Raw genomic sequence first — 19,636 nt, forward strand, 5'->3', positions numbered from 1 at the left:
CTCGCGGGCCTCGACTTGGTTGGTGAATGGTTGCACGCATTCCAACGAGCGGGAAAGGGAGAGCGGCCGAGGGAAACAGCAGAAGAAGAACAGCAACAACAGAAAAAGTCGACAAGGAGCGGTAACGTCTGCGAGCCGGGTGCATCGACCTCATGCAAGTCAGACAGGGGGAGCAAACAAACCCTCGCCGACCGGTTGCCAACCGAGACGGCGGGACGTTTCTTGACGCTCATGCCATCGTGTGCATATTATTGCCTTGTGCTACCACACGGATGGCCAGCTGGGGCGGCGGTGACACAGGATCCGGTGAGGTTGCAATGAACCATGTCCGGGCTGGTACTGACTTGTTGAAGACAACAGGCTGGCGACAACCAGGCCGTCAAGGCCCACGGATGCGGGATCCATTGTGTGGATTGACCTTGTCATGTGTAAAAAAGACGACGAAGCACGATGGCCTGGGAACCCTGATGAGGTGCGCGCATGAATCCATCCCCCCCCCTCCTTTGGAATAGGCGCTTCTCGACATTTTCCAGGCCGTGTCTCACTGCAACTCCGCTGTACAGTACTTCGTATTCCATGTCCAATGACTGACTAATTAATTACAAGGCGAATCGGTGGCTGCCGTTCTGGCGGCGGCCCATCAAGGTTCTTGCCGCCCGCCCCTCTCCCATCCGCCCCTCTCCCATCAACGTGGGCCATCAAGGTTCAACGTATGTACCTCTCCCATTCGTCCCCACCGCCCCTCTGTTTCTCTGTTCACTCTCTCTCCCTCTCTCCCTCTCCAATCGACGCCTTGCTTGGCCCTCTTTTCCCCGTCCCAGTCGTCCCAAAAAGCCTGCTTCAACTGACGGCTCCCCCGCCAAGGCCACCATCTGTTCGCCTCGCTCCGGCCGGGGGCCCCAGTGATCGGCTCGGCAGGGAGGGGGGGAAGAAGTGGTCAAGGACAACGAAGACCAAGAAGAGAAGAGGGGAGGCATGCAGCCGGGCCCCTGGACCGTGTGTCCCATGGCCCGGACGAGAAAGCTGGGCAAGTCTGATAGCCTCGCCGCCTTGATGCCCGTCGTGTCCACATTTGGGTTATAACCAACCGCTGCTCGATATCCATCTCCCCCTGCCCGTCCCATTTCTCTTCCCCCTTGTTCGTTCGCTTTTTTCTCACCTCCGCCACGTCTTCCCATCGTCCCCGTTGAAGAATCCTCCAAGGGAGAGAAAGCGTGAGAGGGTGAGAGGAAGAGTGCGAGGAAAAGGTATCAGCGCCATCAAACACGACGGCGCACGCACAAGAGACTTCTCCTGCGCAGTCGAGGCTTGCCTGGCCAAGTATTTTGGGCTCATCATAAGCTTAACTCTGTTTTCCCCCCCGCGCACCAACAAACCACCAAGCGCAAAGGGATAAAAAGGGCGGAAATCGGCCACCAGAAAAAGCGAGGCACGGCTTTCCCCGACACCGGCAGCCATGTACGTCAATCAGAAGAAGCTGTGCGCTTGCCTTGCCCTCTGGCACAGCATCGCCGCCGCCGACCGACTGTTCCCCCGACAAACGCCGGCGCCCTCGTCCACCGGCTCCGCCGCCCCCGAAGTCACCGCCGTGACTGGCTGCCACCTTCATGGATCGCAACTGTTCGTCTTCCAAGCCCTCCTTCTCGTCCTCGGTCTTCATCTCCCTCTCAGCCTTCACTGGCCAGGGCTGGCAATTGGGGACCTTGGAGGAGCTGGAAACTACAGCTTTGGCTTGGAAATCTAACTGAGTTTTTTTCGAAAAACAATACAGAGCTTGTATAGCGGGAGGAACCGAGTTCGTGGTGAAAACGACCCCTACGCAGACCTCGAATATTCCCGCGCAGTTTACCGGCTGCCATCATCATGGCTCCGACATGTAAGCTTCCAGAGAGCCGGCTTCCCTTGACCGCTTCGACTTGGCTAACGACCTGTCTCCTTTTCTTCACCCCCAGGTTCTGTATCGGTCCTGATGGCGAGGATGTAGAGGTCAGCCCCGAGGCCGGTAACGCCGCCGAAACCCAGGACCACGGGTCCGAAGGCGACGCTTCTGCCGGCCACAAGCACTGCCATTTCCATGCCGGCGTCGAGTGCGTTTCTCCCGCTTTGAAACAACCCCCTCTCCTCCGCTTCTTCTTCTCTTTCCTCTCGCAATCAAGGTTTCATGTCTGACTTGTTCGGAAAACAAAACAGGCATTGCGTGGGAGGTGACGAGAACGAGGCAGCTTCCGGGTCCCAGTGCCAGGGTGCCAAGCGTGATTACAACGTCGGCCTCCGAGTCGGTCTTTTGTTTGCCATCCTCGCTACCAGTGCCCTCGGTAAATTGCCCTATCTCTGGACTTGGGCGTAAGGCCTGATTCTGTTGCTCCTATTGACCTTGTCTCGCACCAGGTGTCTTTGCCCCCATCCTTTTGCAAAGCATTCTTCCACGGAAGCTCACGTTGGCCTTCATCGTCCTCAAGCAGTTTGGTACCGGAATCATCGTCTCCACGGCGTTTGTTCATGTATGTTGGACGCTCTCGTGCTCTCCGCTGCAGCACATGCCCTTTTCATCTTTCCCTTGCTTTCTCCGTGTCTTTTCCATCATCCACGGAGAGGGTGCTGCTTTGGCTGGCATTCAATTCTCGCTAACCCTCTTGGCAGCTCTACACTCATGCCACGCTCATGTTTGGCAACAAATGCCTCGGCCAGCTCGGCTACGAGGGCACCACGTCAGCCATCCTCATGGCCGGCCTGTTCCTCTCTTTTCTCATCGAGTACATCGGCCAGCGCATCGTCCAGGCTAAGACGAAGTCTTCTTCGGCCCTCACCGCCGAGGAAAAGGCCCATGCCCTCTTGTCGGCTGAAGTGGTCAGCATTCTTGTCATGGAGGCGGGCATCCTCTTCCATTCGCTCCGTGAGTCGCCTCCTTGGAAAATCGTGTTCCCCCCTTCATCTTCCTCGAGTCTTGCATCCCACCACCTCTGCTGATCAAGCTGACCTTGTCCCCCCCCAAAGTCATCGGCCTCACTCTCGTCGTTGCCGGCGACTCCTTCTTCGTCACCCTCTTTGTCGTCATTCTCTTCCACCAAGTCTTTGAAGGCCTCGCCCTCGGCACCCGGATCGCAACCCTCGGTACCGACCATCACAGAGACGACTCGTCTGGTACTACCTCCAACAGCAACGTCCGAGACGCCGATAAGTCGGCCGCCGCGGCTGTCGTCGCCGATCCTTCGTCTTCGTCAGCGTCCTCCTACCCCCTGGCCTCCAGCACCGGCTTCTCCATGAAGAAGAAGCTCGGACTCGCGGCCCTCTTTGCCTTCATCACTCCTATTGGCATGGCCATTGGCATCGGCGTCTTGCAAAAGTTCAACGGCAACGATAGATCGACACTGATCGCCATCGGGACCCTCGACGCCCTCTCGGCCGGCATCCTCGTCTGGGTGGGCGTGGTCGAGATGTGGGCGGCCGACTGGATGGTGGGCGCCCATGGCCACCGGGCTGAGCTGGCCGATGCCAACATGCTCACCGTCACCCTCGCGGGGTTCGGTCTTGTGGCTGGCATGGCCCTGATGAGTCTGCTTGGAAAATGGGCCTAGTAGGGCCGCTTGATGATGGACACGATTTTATTGACCGCACCTCGACAAGAATTTGATACCCACGGTGGTGATGCTTGGCAGAGTCAGCTTGAGCTGGTTGCAGGCCGGGATAGCGCGGGCCCTCCATTCCCCCATTGTTCAGACACAGATTCAGTATATAGCTAGACGACCAAGTCCGTGGTACTGTAACTAATATGAATGGATACTAGTCTTGTTAATGACACCAGTTCTTGAACTGATGAGAGCTATTCTTAAGCATGCGTGATGAACAGAAGAGGGGCGGAAAGTGTGTGAGAGGGAAAAGAGACCCCATAGAGCCTCCTTGGACTCTCAGCTGCCTGATAGCTCTGGCAATATTGTTTCTGGCCGTTAAAAGAACAGTTTAGCGGCGGAGCAGCATGCGCCCATTTGGGCAACTCAAACTCGCCCCCCTCTTCAACGGTTGAACTACCCGATTCTTAATCTCAACCCACCGACGTGGCGAAAACCAAAAACAATTGACTGAGCAAGCCCAATAATATACCCCCAACGAATCTGGGATGAGGAACGTTAATGAGTATTAGGTTGGGTATATATAAGGTGAATACATTGAGCGTCTTGCGCGCGTCCCTCCTCCCCGGCTGAACTCTCCCCTGAAGTCGGACACGATGCAGTTACCGCGACTGTGCGCCCTTGTCTGCTCGGCACTGGTGCTGGTGTTGGCGGTGTCGGCTCCCGACGCCGTCGCCGCCGGGAGAGAAGAGCAGCAGCATCTGCGGGACGAGGCGTTTCGGCGGGCAAGACGCCGCCATGTTGGGCGAGGGCCGAGATCTACGCAGAACAAGTTCATCATCGAGGTGCAGCCGGTAAGACAAAATTCGCACATGACCCCTAGAATACCTACCTAAAACCACCCGGCACTGGGTTCCCGATAAAGCGCGTGCCGTGTGTTTGGTCTGACACACAAAAACTCTCTCTACAGGGCTTTCGCACTTCCAACCTGATTCGGCAACCTGAGACCGCGGGGGCCCCCCGAGTCTCAAGCGCCTACCAGGTATTCAACTGCAGCGGCCTCTTCAGGGGCTTCGTCGTCGAGGCGCAGGCCGAGAGCGTCGAGGAACTGCGCGGAATCGACGGCGTCATCAACGCCTGGCCGGTCCGGACGGTGCGGCTGCCGCCGACGGTGCGGCACCCGACGGTCAAGAGCGCTCCCCGCGGAGCCGAGGCTGCAAATGCCTCGGTCCATCGGTGGACCGGCGTGGACAAGCTTCACGCCGCGGGCATGACCGGCAAGGGGGTCAAGGTTGCCATTGTCGACTCGGGCGTCGACTACACGCACAAGGCGGTATGCGTAGAATCACACGTGTTTTCTGGCTGGGGGGCCGGCTCAACGGCTAACGGCATAAAGCTCGGGGGGTGCTTCGGACCTGGATGCAGGGTCATGGGAGGCTACGACTTTGTGGGCGGTAAATGTGCGCACTCCTCCCCCTGGTCTGCCGGGAGCCAACAACGGAGGCAAAAGGGTGTTGAGGGCTAACTTGGGCCTTGTTGGTTTCCACCAGGGGAACACCAACCGGAACCTGACGGCAATCCCGTGGATTACGACGGGCACGGCACGCACGTGGCGGGTATCGTTGGCGGAAACGCCGATGGGTAGGCTGCTGCTTCTCCGCATGCTAGACGCCAAAGGCTGGTGCGGTTCTGACTGCATTCCATTCGCACAGGTTCTTGGGTGTGGCGCCGGAAGCCCAGCTCTTGGCCTACAAGGTCTTCGACGACGTATGGACCCGGCCCATGCTTCGCGCTCTGGATGGCTGAGGCTGATAACCACGTAGGCCGGTAATGGGACTACCGAAGATGTCATCATCCAGTCGTTCTGCGACGCTTATAGTGCCGGGGTATCCATCACTCGCCCGCCTTGGTGGCCCGTCTTGCTTGATTGAGCCCATCACTGACCTTTGGCTCAGGCCGACATCATCACCTCGAGTATTGGCATGGGAAGCGGCTTCAGCGATGGTCCCTGGTCCCTGGTGGCCTCTCGCATCGTAGGCAGAGGAGTTGTCGTGACAATCTCGGCGGGCAACGACGGCAACAACGGCCCCTTTTCCTCGGGAAATGGCTGTAACGGCCGCGGGGTCCTGTCCGTGGCAGCCATCAACATCACCGAGGATGCCAAGAGCAAGCGAGTTCGGTTCACTCCGGCCCGTTTTACCTCGTGGGGGCCGACAAACGAGCTGTGGCTGAAGCCGGACATCGGGGCCCCCGGGGTCAAAATCATGAGCACGGCCTTGAAACAGGGCTTCAAAGCCCTGGATGGCACGTCCATGGCTGCGCCGTATATCGCGGGCGTGGCCGCGCTCTTCATCGGCCAGCGCGGCGGGCGCGAGATTCACGGTTCCGAGTTTGCGCGCCGCTTGGCAAAACGCATCATTGGCAGCGGGCAGAGCGTCAGCTGGTCTGCAAACACGGCTCTGGACAACCAGACGTCCTTGGAGAACGCAACGGCCCCCCCTGTCCAGGTAGGAACCGGCCTGGTGGACGCGGGAAAGGTCCTTGGCTACACCACAGAGCTCATGTTCGAGCCCATTGCCCTGCGAGACACGAGGCGTTTCCAGCCCAAGTGGGAAGTAGGTATCGTCAACAAGGGCAAGGACAAGGTCAAGTACCGCTTCGAGGTGGAGTCACAATCCGCCGTCGAGATCTACAATGGCCATGATGGCATCAGAAAATTGCCCAAACTCAGGCCCTCGTGCTTGGACCCAGTCATTTCCCTCCCGAAGCCTGAGGTCGTGAGGGCCGGGCAGATGAAGTCTATCGTGTAGGTCTGAACTGTTGTCAGGCTGCCCAAGGTCGCCACTGTTAACTCGCATTCTATTAGTTTAAATTTTTCGCTTCCATTGAAAGCCAACGACTCCATGCTTCCAGTATACGGCGGCAAGATCTGGATCAAGGGCGACAACGGGGAGGAGCTCTGCATCCCATACGCAGGTGACGGAGCATAGAGTGGCTCGATCATGCCGTACTCGCTGCTGACAAGACGACCAGGGGCTGCATACGACACGGGAAAGGCGTTCGCCACCATGTTTCGAGACGTCAACCGCACCGCCAACGACAACGGCACTTGGACGTAGGTAGACCTTGAGACGCCGCACTACCGCCAGACGCTGATGCAGGCGTGACGGTAGTTGGACCATGGACACGCAGAAGTACATGGAATTGAAGGCAGTCCTCGCGTATCCATGCACCAATCTGCGGTGGGATGTCAGTCGCTCCGACCCCAGAGAGGGCGCGAGCCCAGATGCCTGCTTTTGAACCGGCCATTGACCAAGTTTCCAGATCTTCGCGAGCAACTGGACAGAGCGAGACTGGGTGTACCCGCCACAGGCGAACAAAGGCGGCTACGTCGGTTCCGTCGCCGCGGTTCCAGTCTTGAAGGAGTCGGCGGGAGACGACAACAACAACAAGAGCAAAGCGACGGGCTTCCCCTTCAACAGGGTACCCCGCGGCAAGATGTCGTACCGCTGGTTTGGCGAGCTGACCAACCGAACGCAGATTGCACCGGGGAATTACACGTGGGCGCTCTCTCTCCGACTTGGGTGCATTGGAGCGCGAGCTGACCGGCCTCGGGTATTAACAGGATGCGATTTGCGGCGTTGAGACCGTATGGGGACCCCCACTCTGCAGACCACTGGGACGTCCTGCCCATGGGTGCGCGTGGCCTTGAGATTCGCCGTGCCGCGCGCACGAGGGCGAAGCGGACAAGTGATGAAATGGGTCAAAGGTGAGTAGAGACGAGGCCGACGGTGGAGAAGAGGGCAGGGACGAAGCTGGCGGCAGCTCTGGGCGAGGAAGACGGCTCGGTGCAGCCAATCGCTCCGCGAGTCGGGCTCGTCATTCGAGTCGTGGGGATGGCGCGGTTCTAGCGGGAGCTGTTCTGGCTCAAGCGAGGCGCAACCGGTTGTTGAGTGACAAAGAGGCCGACTGAGGTCTCGGAGCTCGCGGTGAGGCCGCCCGATGGACGGTATACGACGGTTCGGGCATGGTTTTGGCTGAGTCGAGTCGTCACCGCTGCCGATGCTGGGTCTTGGCGGGAGACAGACTTTGGCGGTGCTGCAGCCGAGACCATGGACACGACAATGACAAGAGGCGTTCAGCTGGTGGGTTTTCAACAAAGAAACGTGCATGGGCTGATTGGGGCAAGTTTGGGGCAAGTCATGGCTGTGGCTTGCGTGTGGGCGCATGCGCGTCAGAGCCCTATGCGCGACGCCACGTGACCCCTCGCAACGAGACTATTTACCGGTACTTCGTAATTACTTGGGTGCCTGCCCGCTGTAACTTGGGCGTTTTGGTGTATTTTATTAGGGTCGCTGCCCCGGTGAGAACCGAGCCGGCAAGAAATGCCCCAATGCCCCCCGTCTCCCACACGGCAGCACAGTAGAGGAGTTGAGGAGGAGGAGGAGGATGGATGAAGGCACCAGCGCCTGAGGCTCCTTACTCGTCTGTGGCTTGATTAATTACCTAATTATGTGTGGCCTTTCTTTTGCCAGCAAGGAGACCACAAACGTCGTCTCGGCTCTTGTCCTACTGTGCACCGCAGCGTCGGGACATGGATGTCCTGCCTGCCTTGCCTGTCTTTTGCTTATTCGCGCCTCAGCGTCGGTACATGGGCGCAGCCCCCGTAACAGCTGCCTGTCCAGGCGACGCGAGCCCTGCAACAGTCGAGGTTCCAGACTGGTCATCCCCCCCATCCCCCCCACCTGTCCGTCCCGCCCTCTCGGCCATCCCCTGTAACGCCCTCGGTCCCCTGTCTTCTTTTGCAACCCCCCCAGTCTTTCTCCCCCCTCTTCCACGCCGGCTTCTTTTTCCCCTACAACGTCGTGTTTCTTCTCTCGCTGCCGCTCATTTTCTCTTAATTAATCATGCTCCTCCCGCTCTCTCCAGCTCCCATCACATCTCCTTCACAGTCTGTCGCTCACTACGCAGTTGAAACGCCCTCCTTGTCCAACAAGCTCCTGTCTGCCCTGGCCTCGCGTCTCGAACCTGAATCCTGGTGATTCCATCCTCCGACCCATTGACTGCCACCCTCGCTCCCTATTTTTCCTTTACGTCGGACAGCAACGCCCTCCATCACCGGTCTCGAGAGTCCAAAGGCTCCCCCACAAACCGCCGGTTACAAACTGCCAAAACCCCATACCAGTCGCAGCCAGCACGGCTTCGAACCCGGCCACTGCAACGGCTTTGCCCGTCGATACGAAGTCGGCAAGCCATCACAAACGCTTCTCTCCAACACATCACCTTCCGGCGACATACCGTCTCCCCTTGCTACTCCGGGCTCCTCTGCAACCATGGGTCAAAGCCTCATCGATCGGATTCAGGCCAAGCTCGAGCTGTTCCGCCTCGAGCAGCGCTACACCCGTCACCGCAACCGCCGCTCCACCTTTGTTTCCAATGCCATTTACGTTGATGGCGAGTACGTCTACCAAACCCCCAACAGCACCGGTTCGTCGACCGACTCCAGCACAACTCGTGTCGACGCTCTCCACGGCGACAAGGCCGTCGCGGACGCCGCCGCCGCCCGGAACAACGGTTCCATGATGACTGTCGCCGAGGCCGTCCAATCCCCTCCGCCCGAGCGCAAGAGACTGAACCGCTTCAGCTCAATGCCTGGATTTGGAAACACCTTTGGCAAGGACAGGCCGCAGGTCATTGAACGCCAGACCAGCATGATCAGATAGAGAGACGGGGGAAGTTACGCGGTATTCCTTGCTGTTTGGGCGGCACATTGCGGCGCCGTTCCGGTGTGACCTTTCCGGAGCCGGAAACAGTGCGAAAGAGGGGGGCGATTCAGGGGCTGCGGACTGGGACATGATGAACCTGTTCCGGTGCGCACGACCGATGGCGACTTTGTCTCTCACGACGACGACTACTACTACACGATGCTCTCTCTGATTTTCTGGAGCTCAAGGTGATGGGCTTTCGCGCTGGTAAGGACGCAGTTTGGCAGTGTGGACGGATACCCACACGGATGGGACTACACAGCCTCATGCCTCATCCACTGGGAAAAGAAGAGGGGGCTAGGAAGGGGTTGCAAGAGGGAGCTGGGGGTTTTCGAGACGCCGATGTTTACGGCCCGAAGGAATGACGGGATATCAGTCTGGGGGGAGAGAAGCATGTACATTGTTGTACCGTGTAGGTGTGTACACGCGACCGAAATACGGATGCATGTTGCCGACAGGGTGGCCCTGTGAACCCTTTCCCCATGCGTTCGACCAAGCACAGCAGCCGCCTCGAATCGTCCGGTCCGGGCTGGAGCAACACGCCCCCAAAACGAGGCCCGTGTCTCGCCCCGGAGCATTTTGCGACAAGGGCGGCGGGTCCCGAGACGGGCAGCGCTCTTGGTCGCTGGTGCGACAGGCCATGTTTGACTCGGGCGACGGCGGCCTCGACAGTCTGTAACGGCTGCGTTGGTGTTGTTAATTTGGAAAAGGGGGTGGGTGGGTGGCTTCGCACTGACGGCCGTGGAAAGGAAAAAGTCAGATGGTGGATTAAGAAGCTTTGCGCCCTCCTTGCAGCTAAGCCGAATGGATACGCTCGCATACATACTGTACGCTGTGGAACTGAGGCATGAATTTCCCGCCATCGACGAGGGTCCAGAGCATCTCCACGTAGACTCGGCCACGGGGAGGGACAGAAAAAAGGGGTCCAGGATCAGACGATTCGAACACGACTCTCGGAGTCAGGCATTTCATCCCAAGCCCGCAGCATATAGTCAAAACACTGGGCGTAGCGGTGTGATGATGCCCAGGGGAAATCAAAACAAGAAGAATTATGCGCAATGCTCATCCCCCCCCCCCCTCCCCCGAAGCCAGACCTTAACGAAGCCGATGCAGCCTCGACCGTCGCGCGGCCAGCAAACGCCCACCCAAACTCCGCTGCAGCGCACAGGAAACGACATCGTCCTCGAAATAGGCCAAAGATAATGAACAAGAAGAAGAAGAAAACAGGACGACGCGCATAAGCCCATCACCGCACCTGATGCTGAAACCGCGCCTCCCTCCCAAAACTCGCTGTTCAATGCCCAAAAACCGGGAGGCCAGGAGCCAAGAATAGCTTCCCGCTTCTGAGCGCTTCAAGTCATCGTCGTTAGGCCCGCATGGGCCCTCTCGACTGTCCGCCAGCCCATGCCGGGCAGCGCCCGCAGCTGCTCCAGGCTCTCGATGCTGCCACCGCCGCTCCCGTCGTCGGCCTCGAGCGCCGCCAGTTCCAGATAGTCGATCAGGTCCTGCGCTCTCTTGGCGCCGAAGCCCGCCAGGCCCCGGATCCGCGCCATGTCTCGCGAGTTGACCACATCCAGGAGCCGTCTCGTGCGTGGCGATGCTGGAGCCGAGGGGGAATGTTTGTCCGCAATGGCCGGCAGGGACGTCGGCCTCGGCTTTGACTTGGGCTTGGCTCTGCTGCGAGGCTTCCACTCGCCGCCGTCGCTCCCCCTTTCCTCCTCCTCCCCCTCCTCCCACTCTTCGTCGTCATGGACTGTAGCCCTGGCGCGTCTTCCTTCCTTTGCCGACTGGAGTGGGTCTTCAGCCGAGGCGCTCAAGGCAGACCGCAGTCGCTCAATGTTGCTCAGCAGCTTGGCCTGCCCGGGGAAATACGGCAACGCCATCTCGTAGGCCCTGAGCGCGGCGGCGTCGTCGCCCCTTTGCTTGCATTGTCGGGCCGCCAACAGGTAGCGGAGCCCATCGGACCTGGTGTCGCCACGCCAGTCGTCGCCTTCCACGCGCCGCTCGAGCGCCTCGAGCCGCTTCTGTACCGCCTCGCTCAAGTCGGCCTGCTGAGGGCCAGCCTGCGACGACGACGCGGGGGCGGCCGCCGTTCTCGCTGCCAGCATCTCGCTGACCTTCTTCTCCACCATGGCCTCAATATCGGCCGCCGACATGGTGATCTGCTCCTCTGCCGCCGGCCGGGCGGCCTTGGCCTGCCTCAAAGCCTGCTCGTGTTCTAGGGGGCGCTTGTGCGTGCTCGGGCGCGGCACGAGACTGGCGGCGCCGACGGCGGAACGTGCCGCCGCCGCCACCGACGACGAAGTCTTGGCCTTGTCCGTGTAGACGCTAAAGGCCTTGACCGGCTTGTTGGCCTCGGCGGCCTTGGCGGCCATGTTGCCGTTGTGGACGTTGTGCGCGTTGGCCAGCGGCCGCAACGGCTGACGGGCGATGCCGCCCGGTGCCACGCCCGGGTTCGCCCTAGGAACCTGCTTGAAGACGACCTCGTTCTCAATCTCGCGGACCTCGATGCGCTTGGCGCGGGAGCTGACGTTGAGGCTGCTCAGCGTGTCGAGGTGGTAGCTGCGCAGCGGGGCCAGGTTGAGAATCATGACGGTGATGCCCTTGTTCTGGCCGAGCGACAGGATGCGCGTCATCTTGGACTCGCGGTAGGGGATGCGCTTGTCGCCGCGCGAGATGGCGTCGATGCACTGGCTGAGGACAAAGAGGCTCTTGTTGATGGCCGCCGACTCGACCAGGCGCTCCTTGCCGTTGTCGGTGCGCCGGTTGTCTTCGGAGCCGGCGAGGTCGATGGCCGATGCGGTGCTCTCGAGGACGGCGCCGCCCGTCGTCTGCGTCAGCTTGACGCGCAGGATGGCGTGGCTGCGGCTGCTGTGGGCGTTGAGCTTGGTGGCGGCCGTGACGCGGTTCGCGTTGGCCTCGATGTACAGCTTCTCAAAGTCTCGCAGGTCCTCGCACGCCCGCTCCGAGAGGCCGGCCACGACGGTCCTGCCGTTGGCCTCGGCGCGCAGAGGCAGGCCGGCCGGGGTGCGCTTCTCGGGGGGCTCGAGCAGGTCGAAGACCTTGTCGTTGTAGATTTCGTAGTACGACAGGCTCACCCGCGCCGTCGTCTGGCCGGCCGTGTCCTTTGCGATCTTGCGGCCGCGGCGGAAGATGCCGCTGAGCAGGCGCGGGATGACGCCGCGCTCCGCGAGCTTGAGGCCGCCTCGCATCGTGTGCGTCTTGCCCGTGCCCGTGACGCCGTAGGCGAATATCGTGACATCGTAGCCCTGGAAGAGGGACTTGAGGTGCGGTTGTACTGGGGGTTTTCATGGCCATGTTAGCTCGTGCTGGTCCTCGTGTGTGCCTGCATGGTGACGGGCCCGCACCTTCGCAAGTAAACAAGGTCTCCTGGGACGTGGGCTGGTCGTAGACGCCGTTGAAGGCAAAGGAAAACTCCTCGGCCTCGTTCTTGGGATTCGGAATCTTGACAATCGTGTCAGGCTTGCCCGGCTCTACCCTGTCGGATCGCACAATCATGTCCTTGTCGAGCTCCTTCTCCAGCAGCGGACGTATCCTCGCGACGACCCGGATGGACATTGCGGCATCCGGTGGGAGGATTGAAGGCGCGAAGTCAAGACGTCAGAGACTGTCAAGAGGGACAGGCCGCAGAGGAGCAAAAGGGGGCCAAGAAGAAGCGAGAACGGGGGAAGGGAGAAGAGGCCGTTGCGCCGCCCGCGAGAGAGCAAGCCCCTTGAGCTTCGAGACGCCAAGATGCTACCGATGCATGCAAGCAATCGCCCGGGTCCGCACGAAAAGGCGTCGGTTGTCGTCTGGCCGTTATTCTGTAATGTGGCTGGCTGCCGGCAAAAGCTGTGGCAGGGATGGTGGAACGGTGGACGAGCTCAAAAGCAAACTTGGCTCTGGTTGCCGGGCAACGCCCGCGTCGGGACACAGAGGGAAATGCGTGCTTGGCTCCAGCGCCCCGGCCAATCAGGCGACTGCGAGTGAGCCGGGCGAACCCCGCTGGTATGCTCAGCGAAGAGGCCCCTACCGTTTATCCTCCCAAGGGGCATATGCGGCGGTAGGTTTACCTAAGCAGATGCAGACATTTGTCAGAACCTTGGTCCTGCGGCCTGCCTAACGAGGCTAACATAACGTAAGAACTTGTAAGATATAAAGACATCTAAGCAAGATGATTCCAGCTGATTTCGATTGATTTGACGCTCTGAGGCTAAATTTCTTTTGAAACACCTTCAGATGGCGGCGGTTGAGTGTCCAGCTCGCTTGTCTATCTGGCTCGCGTATCAAGTACTATACGTTATAACTACCCGTAGTTCACCTGAATAGCAGGTAAACTATGTGCCTTGAAATATACTAAGGTAACTAGCATCTCAGTCTTCCCTGTACCTCAACTTTCCTAGCAACTCAACAATCCCAGCGTCTTGATAATTCTAGTATCTCGGGAATCCTAGCATTTCGACCTTGCCAGCCTAAGCATCTCCTATACTTTATCCAGCAGAAACCCGTCCCCCTGAAGTCTTTGGAAAACCTAAAGTGGGTCATAGAGCTCGGCAACAACGCACAACATGTCCACATTCTCACTAGCATAGCTAGCTATAGGGTTCTGGTCTCAGGTCGCATCGCTGAGAAACACAAAGTCGAGCAGTGTTCCTTTCCGTCGGGCGATTTCGCGATTGTCCCACTGCTTGCACGCACGGCTTCATGAGCAAGATGGTCAAAACGATCGTCTTGCCATTGAATGACCGAGGTGTACCCTGAACAATTGCAAGGTTGGTGTTGCAGCTGAAGGTTCGGGGACTCCCATTGCTGGCTCTCCGGGGATAAGTTGAGAGTTTTGTGTTTGGCAATGCCCTCGAGGTTCCGCTCCAGCTGCGACGGCTTGCTCGCTCCAAGGATGACGCCATCATCGGGCCCAAGAGCAGAGTGAGAGCTGATCCAGCGCATGCTCGCCTCGATGTTGGAGATTGCCAGGGGTTCGATTGTCTTGCTGAAACGATCGATAGCGTCATGCATCTCCTCCTTGTCGTACTGGGTCCTAAAACTACTGGCTCATGATGTTTCCCTCTGCAAAGCGGGTACCCTCGGTCTCTCCGGCAGAGAGCCGACCGCTGAGGAAGCCTCCAGCCAAAGGGCTGTGATGCGTGAACCAAAGGCCCAGTTCATTGAAGAAAGGAGACATTACCTGTAAGCATTAAGAGTCATTCCGTGCTTGCGGAGGGTTGGAAACAACGTCGTCTCGATTCCACGGAATATCAAGTTGTACTGCCCCTGATACACGCTCGGCCTGTCGAAGCCCTTGTCGTCGCATATGCCGAGAAACTCGGATAGCATCTCTGGGGAAAGGTTGGACACGCCGAGCTGGTACATGCAACGTCAGACTCTTGGTCCGATTCTTCAGAAAAGAGCACCGACGAAGGCCTTGCCTTGTTGAAGAGACCCCTTTTGTATTGAGCATTCAGACCGGCGGCTTGCTCCTCCAGGAGACCTTTGGATCTGGCATGTGGGTGAAGAGCACGTTGACCGTTGCGTCACGCAACTGCAGGCGCCGACGGCTCTCGTGGAGCGATTTCTCGATGGCGGCAGGTTCGAGAGTGCCTGAGCCGTCGCCCCAGCAAAGGATCTTGGTGTCCAGGTCAAAGCCCTGTGTGGCCGCTCCAGCCTCGCCCAGGAGGCGCTCGGAAGCCCCGGGGTTAGTTGGTGGGTAGCGAGCAGCCGTGTCGACCCGGGTGATGCCCAGCGACCGGAGCGTCCTGAGCAATTCCGACACGGCCTCGGGCCTGTCGTACGCGTAGCCAATCGACGCACCGCCGAAGATGAGGAGAGGATGGGAGCCATGGCAGACGGAGCAGCCGAGAGCGTGTCGATGTGGGTGTGATGTCAGGCGGAAGACAAGGTAAGGAGAGGTTGGTTGACATTTCTTATTCATCTTGGAGGCAAACAATGATGGCTTACAAATACATCTATGCAAGTTCCACTTCAAGTATTGTATGTAAGTTACTTATGCGTTATTACGTTGGACAAATGGATGTCCACTTGTCTTGTTAAACTTCAGGCCTAGCTGGAAGGGGCATCAAGTTTATCTATGTATTTGTCTTATAGTATTTGGCGATAGCCTTATTGCCTTGGTCTACAGGCTTGTAGCTCTTTAAGTAGCAAAGGCAAGTGTATACTGGGTTGGCTGCATTTGGCCTTTCTGTATGGACGGCGAAGGCGAAGGCTTGTTCCTTGGCAGTTTCATTATATGTTACTATCAGGACAAGAAAGGGCCTATAATACGCGTTAGTAACACCTCTATTGGGGGTGCCCTCATTTCGCATGGTGTAGCGGTATTTTACCAGCTTGACAGTTACCTATGCTGCCTGTAGAGAGGGAAACAAACAGGCGAAAAGAGACTCCGTAGCTTTATAGGCTTGTAACGAAAAGTGTAGTGCGAATAGCTTCAATTTGGGGCTATTATGTTGCTTGTGATGTGGTGGGAATAGTCCACTGCTATAGTTTGTGTCAGCTGCCACCAGCACCTCCATGGCATATAGGGTCCACTTCCAGGTCATCTGTCGGAGTGTCACTTCACTTTTGCCTGCACAACCTAGTGGTTTCCTCACAGTTTGCAACGTAGGCGCAGGGAATATGCACACCTAAATATGTAGTATCGGCGCTGCGCCTTGACCAGCCACACTTCCCTGCTTTTGTGTGCGCTTGATAGCGTAAGCTATCTGCTTGTTAATCGAGTCCTAAATTGTGTCAGTTGATGACTTTGTATAAGTCCTCATCCGATTCAATCTAACCGAGCCGCCTCTGCTGGCACCTTCACTCCTCCCGCACTGCACTATAGAAGGACTTCCTCTTCTCGAGTCGCATCTGGTTCCCAGCTCTATGTCGCTTGGCGGATCAGTAAGATTGGAAGGCGTGTTGGCACTTCTGTGTCCACATGGCACGCTGCGGCCATTAACTAGGCCGTAGCTTCCCATGATTTGGCCCACCAAGCGAGGACGAGAAATCAGAACTTGGAAAGTATCTACCGTGACGAGCCTCCGACAAAAAAATATCCAGGAGCCAGTCGAAGATAGACAAGCATGTGTAGTGCACTGCTGCGCTCGAGGCAAATGAGGTCAACAAGCGACTCCAAAGTTGCCTGGGCACATTGAATTTCTGCGAGGAGGGACACTATAAGCAAGCGGGAGAAGATTTTGCTAGCAGTGAGAATTGCAAGATCTCTCGAGAATTGTGTAGCGACTAGGCAGAGGAATGAACCTGGTCGAGTCAAACTTGCAAAGCATGTATCAATAGGAATGAGGGGCATGCCTAGTTTACAGTACTTATAAAGGCACGGACAGGCAAAAGGGCCGAATTATCTCAGGAAGCTAACGGGTCTTGTGGCGGTCAGGGTTTGACCTGAGAGAATCGATCAGTACCGGGTTAAGGCTTTTCTACGCTGTTAATTGGGATGATGGGATATACCTATGGGCGACGCTAAGCAGCGGTCACGATGGTATTACCAGCGTGCTCATGATATACGAGATGTCGCAAATAATCTCGACTTTTATATATTTATAAACCCCCTCCTAGGGAATAGAAGCAGGTAACAACATCCGTTCCCTAACCCTATTTTCCGCACACCATGAGAGTCGAATGGTGGTAAAGTGTAATGCGTTTTTGTCTCTTTGTTCCTCCAGGCACGAAGTCTGAGCTATAACCTCGATTAGCCTAGAACAATCACCTTTAAGCGGCAGTAAGCATTTCCTCACTCTATTCCCTAAGGCATGAAGATCTTGCTTCCTCAACGCAAGTCGGCGGGCGAGCTAGAAAGTCGTTCGTCTCCCCATTCCTCAAGGCACTTTCTTCCTCAAGGCTTTCCTAGACCCGCCGACCTACCGTTCTATGCGTTACGTGGCATGCACTACAGTTAAAGCTATATTAGCATTCTTCCAGCAATTGAACACGCTTTCAGTCAGGGGCAAAAACTTACACGCTGAACCCATCAGCTATATCAGCAATGCTCTAGAATAGCAATAACACCGTATCTATCACGAACTCGGAGGGATAAAACTTACCCCCTAGAGTGGCCAACTCTATTAGCCTATCTCTAGCAATCAGACGTCCTATCAGCCACGGGGTAGGAGCTTACAGCCTAGAGTTGCCGGCTGTATTAGCATGTTTGCTAGCAACAAGGCGACCCATTATAGCGCAAAAACGTACGATCTAGAGTTGCCAACCATATTAGCATTCTAGCAGTAACTAAACATCCGATTAGTTATGCCGAGGGAACTTACAAGCTAGAGTCGCCAGCAATATCAGCATGTGGGCAGTATGCTGAATGATGACTTACATACTAAAACCGCCCACTATTAGCATTCGGACAGCAAATAGACAGACTTGTCTCTTAGTAATGGTAACTTACAACCTATCGTCGCCGGATACATCAGAATTTTGCCGGCTCACAACACCGTGTCAGCAACAGGCGAGAAACTTACATACTAGAAATTCCAACTATATTAGCTAGCCGCTAGCAACCAATCGGAGCTATCACGGGGTAGAAACTTACAGCCTGCAGTCGCTAGCTGTATCAGCATTCTTCTAACTGTCAGACGCCTTGTTAATTTTAAGGTATGAACTTACTCCCTAAAATAGTTAGCTGAGTTAGTGTTCTGCCAGTCATCAAGACGCCCTATAACTTAAGGGGTAGGAACTTACTCCCTGGTCGCTTGCTATATTAGCATGCTGCTGGCTATCAGAGGACACGAATGAAGGAGGTAGATTTTACAATCTTTAGTTGTCAGCTACACTAATATTCTGCTAGCAGAAAAATCATTGCACGAGGTGGGCGCTTACTGGCTTAAGTTGCAACCATTGTTAGCATGTCGCCAGCAACTAGACACTCTATATTTATCCTAAGGGTGAAACTTACTTTCTATGGTCGCCAGCTATATCAGCATGTTGCAAGTAATTAGACTGCAGGTGCCTTATTATCGAATAGAACTTACACACTAATTTCACAAGTATATTAGTATTCTGCTAACAATTCGAGCGCCCTAGCAGAGCGGATCAACGACTTACTCTCTGAAATAGTCCGCTACATCAGCATGCCACCAGCAACCTGATAATCTATTAGTTGCAGGCAGGAACTTACGGACTAGATTCACGAGCTATGTTAGTCATTTCTGCCAGCAGTCAGATGCTCTGCCTATCACGGGAATCTACTTACTCCCTAGAGTTCCCAGTAGTATTAGCATATCGTCAGCAGTCAAGCCTGTCAAGGTCGGACTTACGGGCTAGAATCGCCATCTGTATTAGTTGGCAGCCAACGGTGTATCCCTTAGGTTATATTCAGAAACTTACGCACTAAAGTCCCGGTTTAATTAGTATGCCGTAAGATATAGCGCCCTAAAGAGCAATCTCAAGGTACTTACACACTAAGATATACTAACGTTAGTATTTTATCACGGGTAAGACAGTATAGTAAGTGCGGGGCAGGAACTTACGGACTAGAGTTGCTAGATATATCAGTATGGCACTAGAGATAAGACACCTTGGCACCCTGGGTTAGAACTAACTCTCTATCCGCCAGCTGCATCAGTTTCTGCAAAAATCCAACCGCCAGTTAGTCGTTTAGTAGGCACTTACAGACTAAAGTTATAGGCCGTATTAGTCACACGCTATCAATGATTTAACCTATCTCCTATCTGATAAGCTACGGAGTAAGAACATACGGACTAAGCTCGCAAGTTGTGTTAGCATGATGCAAGCTATCTTATATCCTGTCAATCTCAGGGTAAAACATACATACTAGTGTCGCCGTCTATATTAGTATGCCGCTGGGATGAGATGCCCTAGTCGTATTGGGACAGGAACTTACGCACTACGTTTACAACTAGATTAGCCACGTTTATGAATTCAGACGCTCTACTAAATCAAGATTCGATGACTTACTTGCTAATGTCGCCGGCTATGTTAGCGCCTGCTACCCTTTAGACAGCCTACCAAGATAGAGAGAAGCTTACCCCCTATAGTCGCCAGATACGTCAGTATTAATAACAGTAGTCCGTCGCCGGGCAAGAACTTACTCCCTAAAGTCACACGCTATATCAGCATGTGGCTAGCAATCAGCGGACATGTTGGTCACGGGGAGAGAACATACATTCTAAATCGCCGGCTTTATTAGCATTTAGCTTAGTCAGACGTTTTATTAATATTCGAGATAGGAGCTTACTTGCTATAGTCCATTTCTATATCAGTATGTCGCTAGCAATAGACGCTCTGTCGGTCACGGGGGTAAGAACATACAAGCTAGAGTTATTAGCTCTG

The 19,636-nt window shown here is 56.1% G+C and overlaps 5 protein-coding genes across 5 annotated transcripts; 3 read left to right on the top strand and 2 right to left on the bottom strand.

Moving 5' to 3' along the window:
- Positions 1-1,456: 1,456 nt before the first annotated feature.
- Positions 1,457-3,575, top strand: HRG_11124 (ZIP zinc transporter domain-containing protein; the record flags this gene model as incomplete). Its single annotated transcript, XM_044869594.1, has 7 exons — positions 1,457-1,620; positions 1,772-1,876; positions 1,953-2,087; positions 2,191-2,315; positions 2,389-2,501; positions 2,641-2,893; positions 2,995-3,575. 7 exons carry the CDS (start codon positions 1,457-1,459, stop codon positions 3,573-3,575), a joined length of 1,476 nt encoding a protein of 491 aa, XP_044715545.1.
- Positions 3,576-4,222: 647 nt separating this feature from the next.
- On the top strand, positions 4,223-7,339 carry HRG_11125 (subtilase family domain-containing protein; the record flags this gene model as incomplete). Its single annotated transcript, XM_044869595.1, has 12 exons — positions 4,223-4,420; positions 4,537-4,899; positions 4,963-5,026; positions 5,117-5,207; positions 5,279-5,333; positions 5,390-5,452; positions 5,522-6,372; positions 6,433-6,542; positions 6,600-6,681; positions 6,728-6,815; positions 6,891-7,126; positions 7,192-7,339. 12 exons carry the CDS (start codon positions 4,223-4,225, stop codon positions 7,337-7,339), a joined length of 2,349 nt encoding a protein of 782 aa, XP_044715546.1.
- Positions 7,340-8,899: 1,560 nt separating this feature from the next.
- Positions 8,900-9,289, top strand: HRG_11126 (uncharacterized protein; the record flags this gene model as incomplete). Its single annotated transcript, XM_044869596.1, has 1 exon — positions 8,900-9,289. One exon carries the CDS (start codon positions 8,900-8,902, stop codon positions 9,287-9,289), a length of 390 nt encoding a protein of 129 aa, XP_044715547.1.
- A 1,394-nt stretch (positions 9,290-10,683) lies between these two features.
- HRG_11127 (kinesin motor domain-containing protein) lies at positions 10,684-12,910 on the bottom strand (the record flags this gene model as incomplete). Its single annotated transcript, XM_044869597.1, has 3 exons — positions 10,684-10,931; positions 11,028-12,629; positions 12,700-12,910. The coding sequence occupies 3 exons, from the start codon at positions 12,908-12,910 to the stop codon at positions 10,684-10,686; spliced, it is 2,061 nt and encodes a 686-aa protein (XP_044715548.1).
- A 1,033-nt stretch (positions 12,911-13,943) lies between these two features.
- Positions 13,944-15,260, bottom strand: HRG_11128 (aldo/keto reductase family domain-containing protein; the record flags this gene model as incomplete). The annotated part of the gene is made up of 6 exons (XM_044869598.1): positions 13,944-14,031; positions 14,088-14,321; positions 14,380-14,466; positions 14,517-14,692; positions 14,758-14,827; positions 14,872-15,260. 6 exons carry the CDS (start codon positions 15,258-15,260, stop codon positions 13,944-13,946), a joined length of 1,044 nt encoding a protein of 347 aa, XP_044715549.1.
- Between the last annotated feature and the right edge of the window lie 4,376 nt (positions 15,261-19,636).

Source organism: Hirsutella rhossiliensis (genome assembly GCF_020360975.1).
Source record: "Hirsutella rhossiliensis strain HR02 chromosome Unknown scaffold00018, whole genome shotgun sequence".
NCBI classification, from domain to species: domain Eukaryota; kingdom Fungi; phylum Ascomycota; class Sordariomycetes; order Hypocreales; family Ophiocordycipitaceae; genus Hirsutella; species Hirsutella rhossiliensis.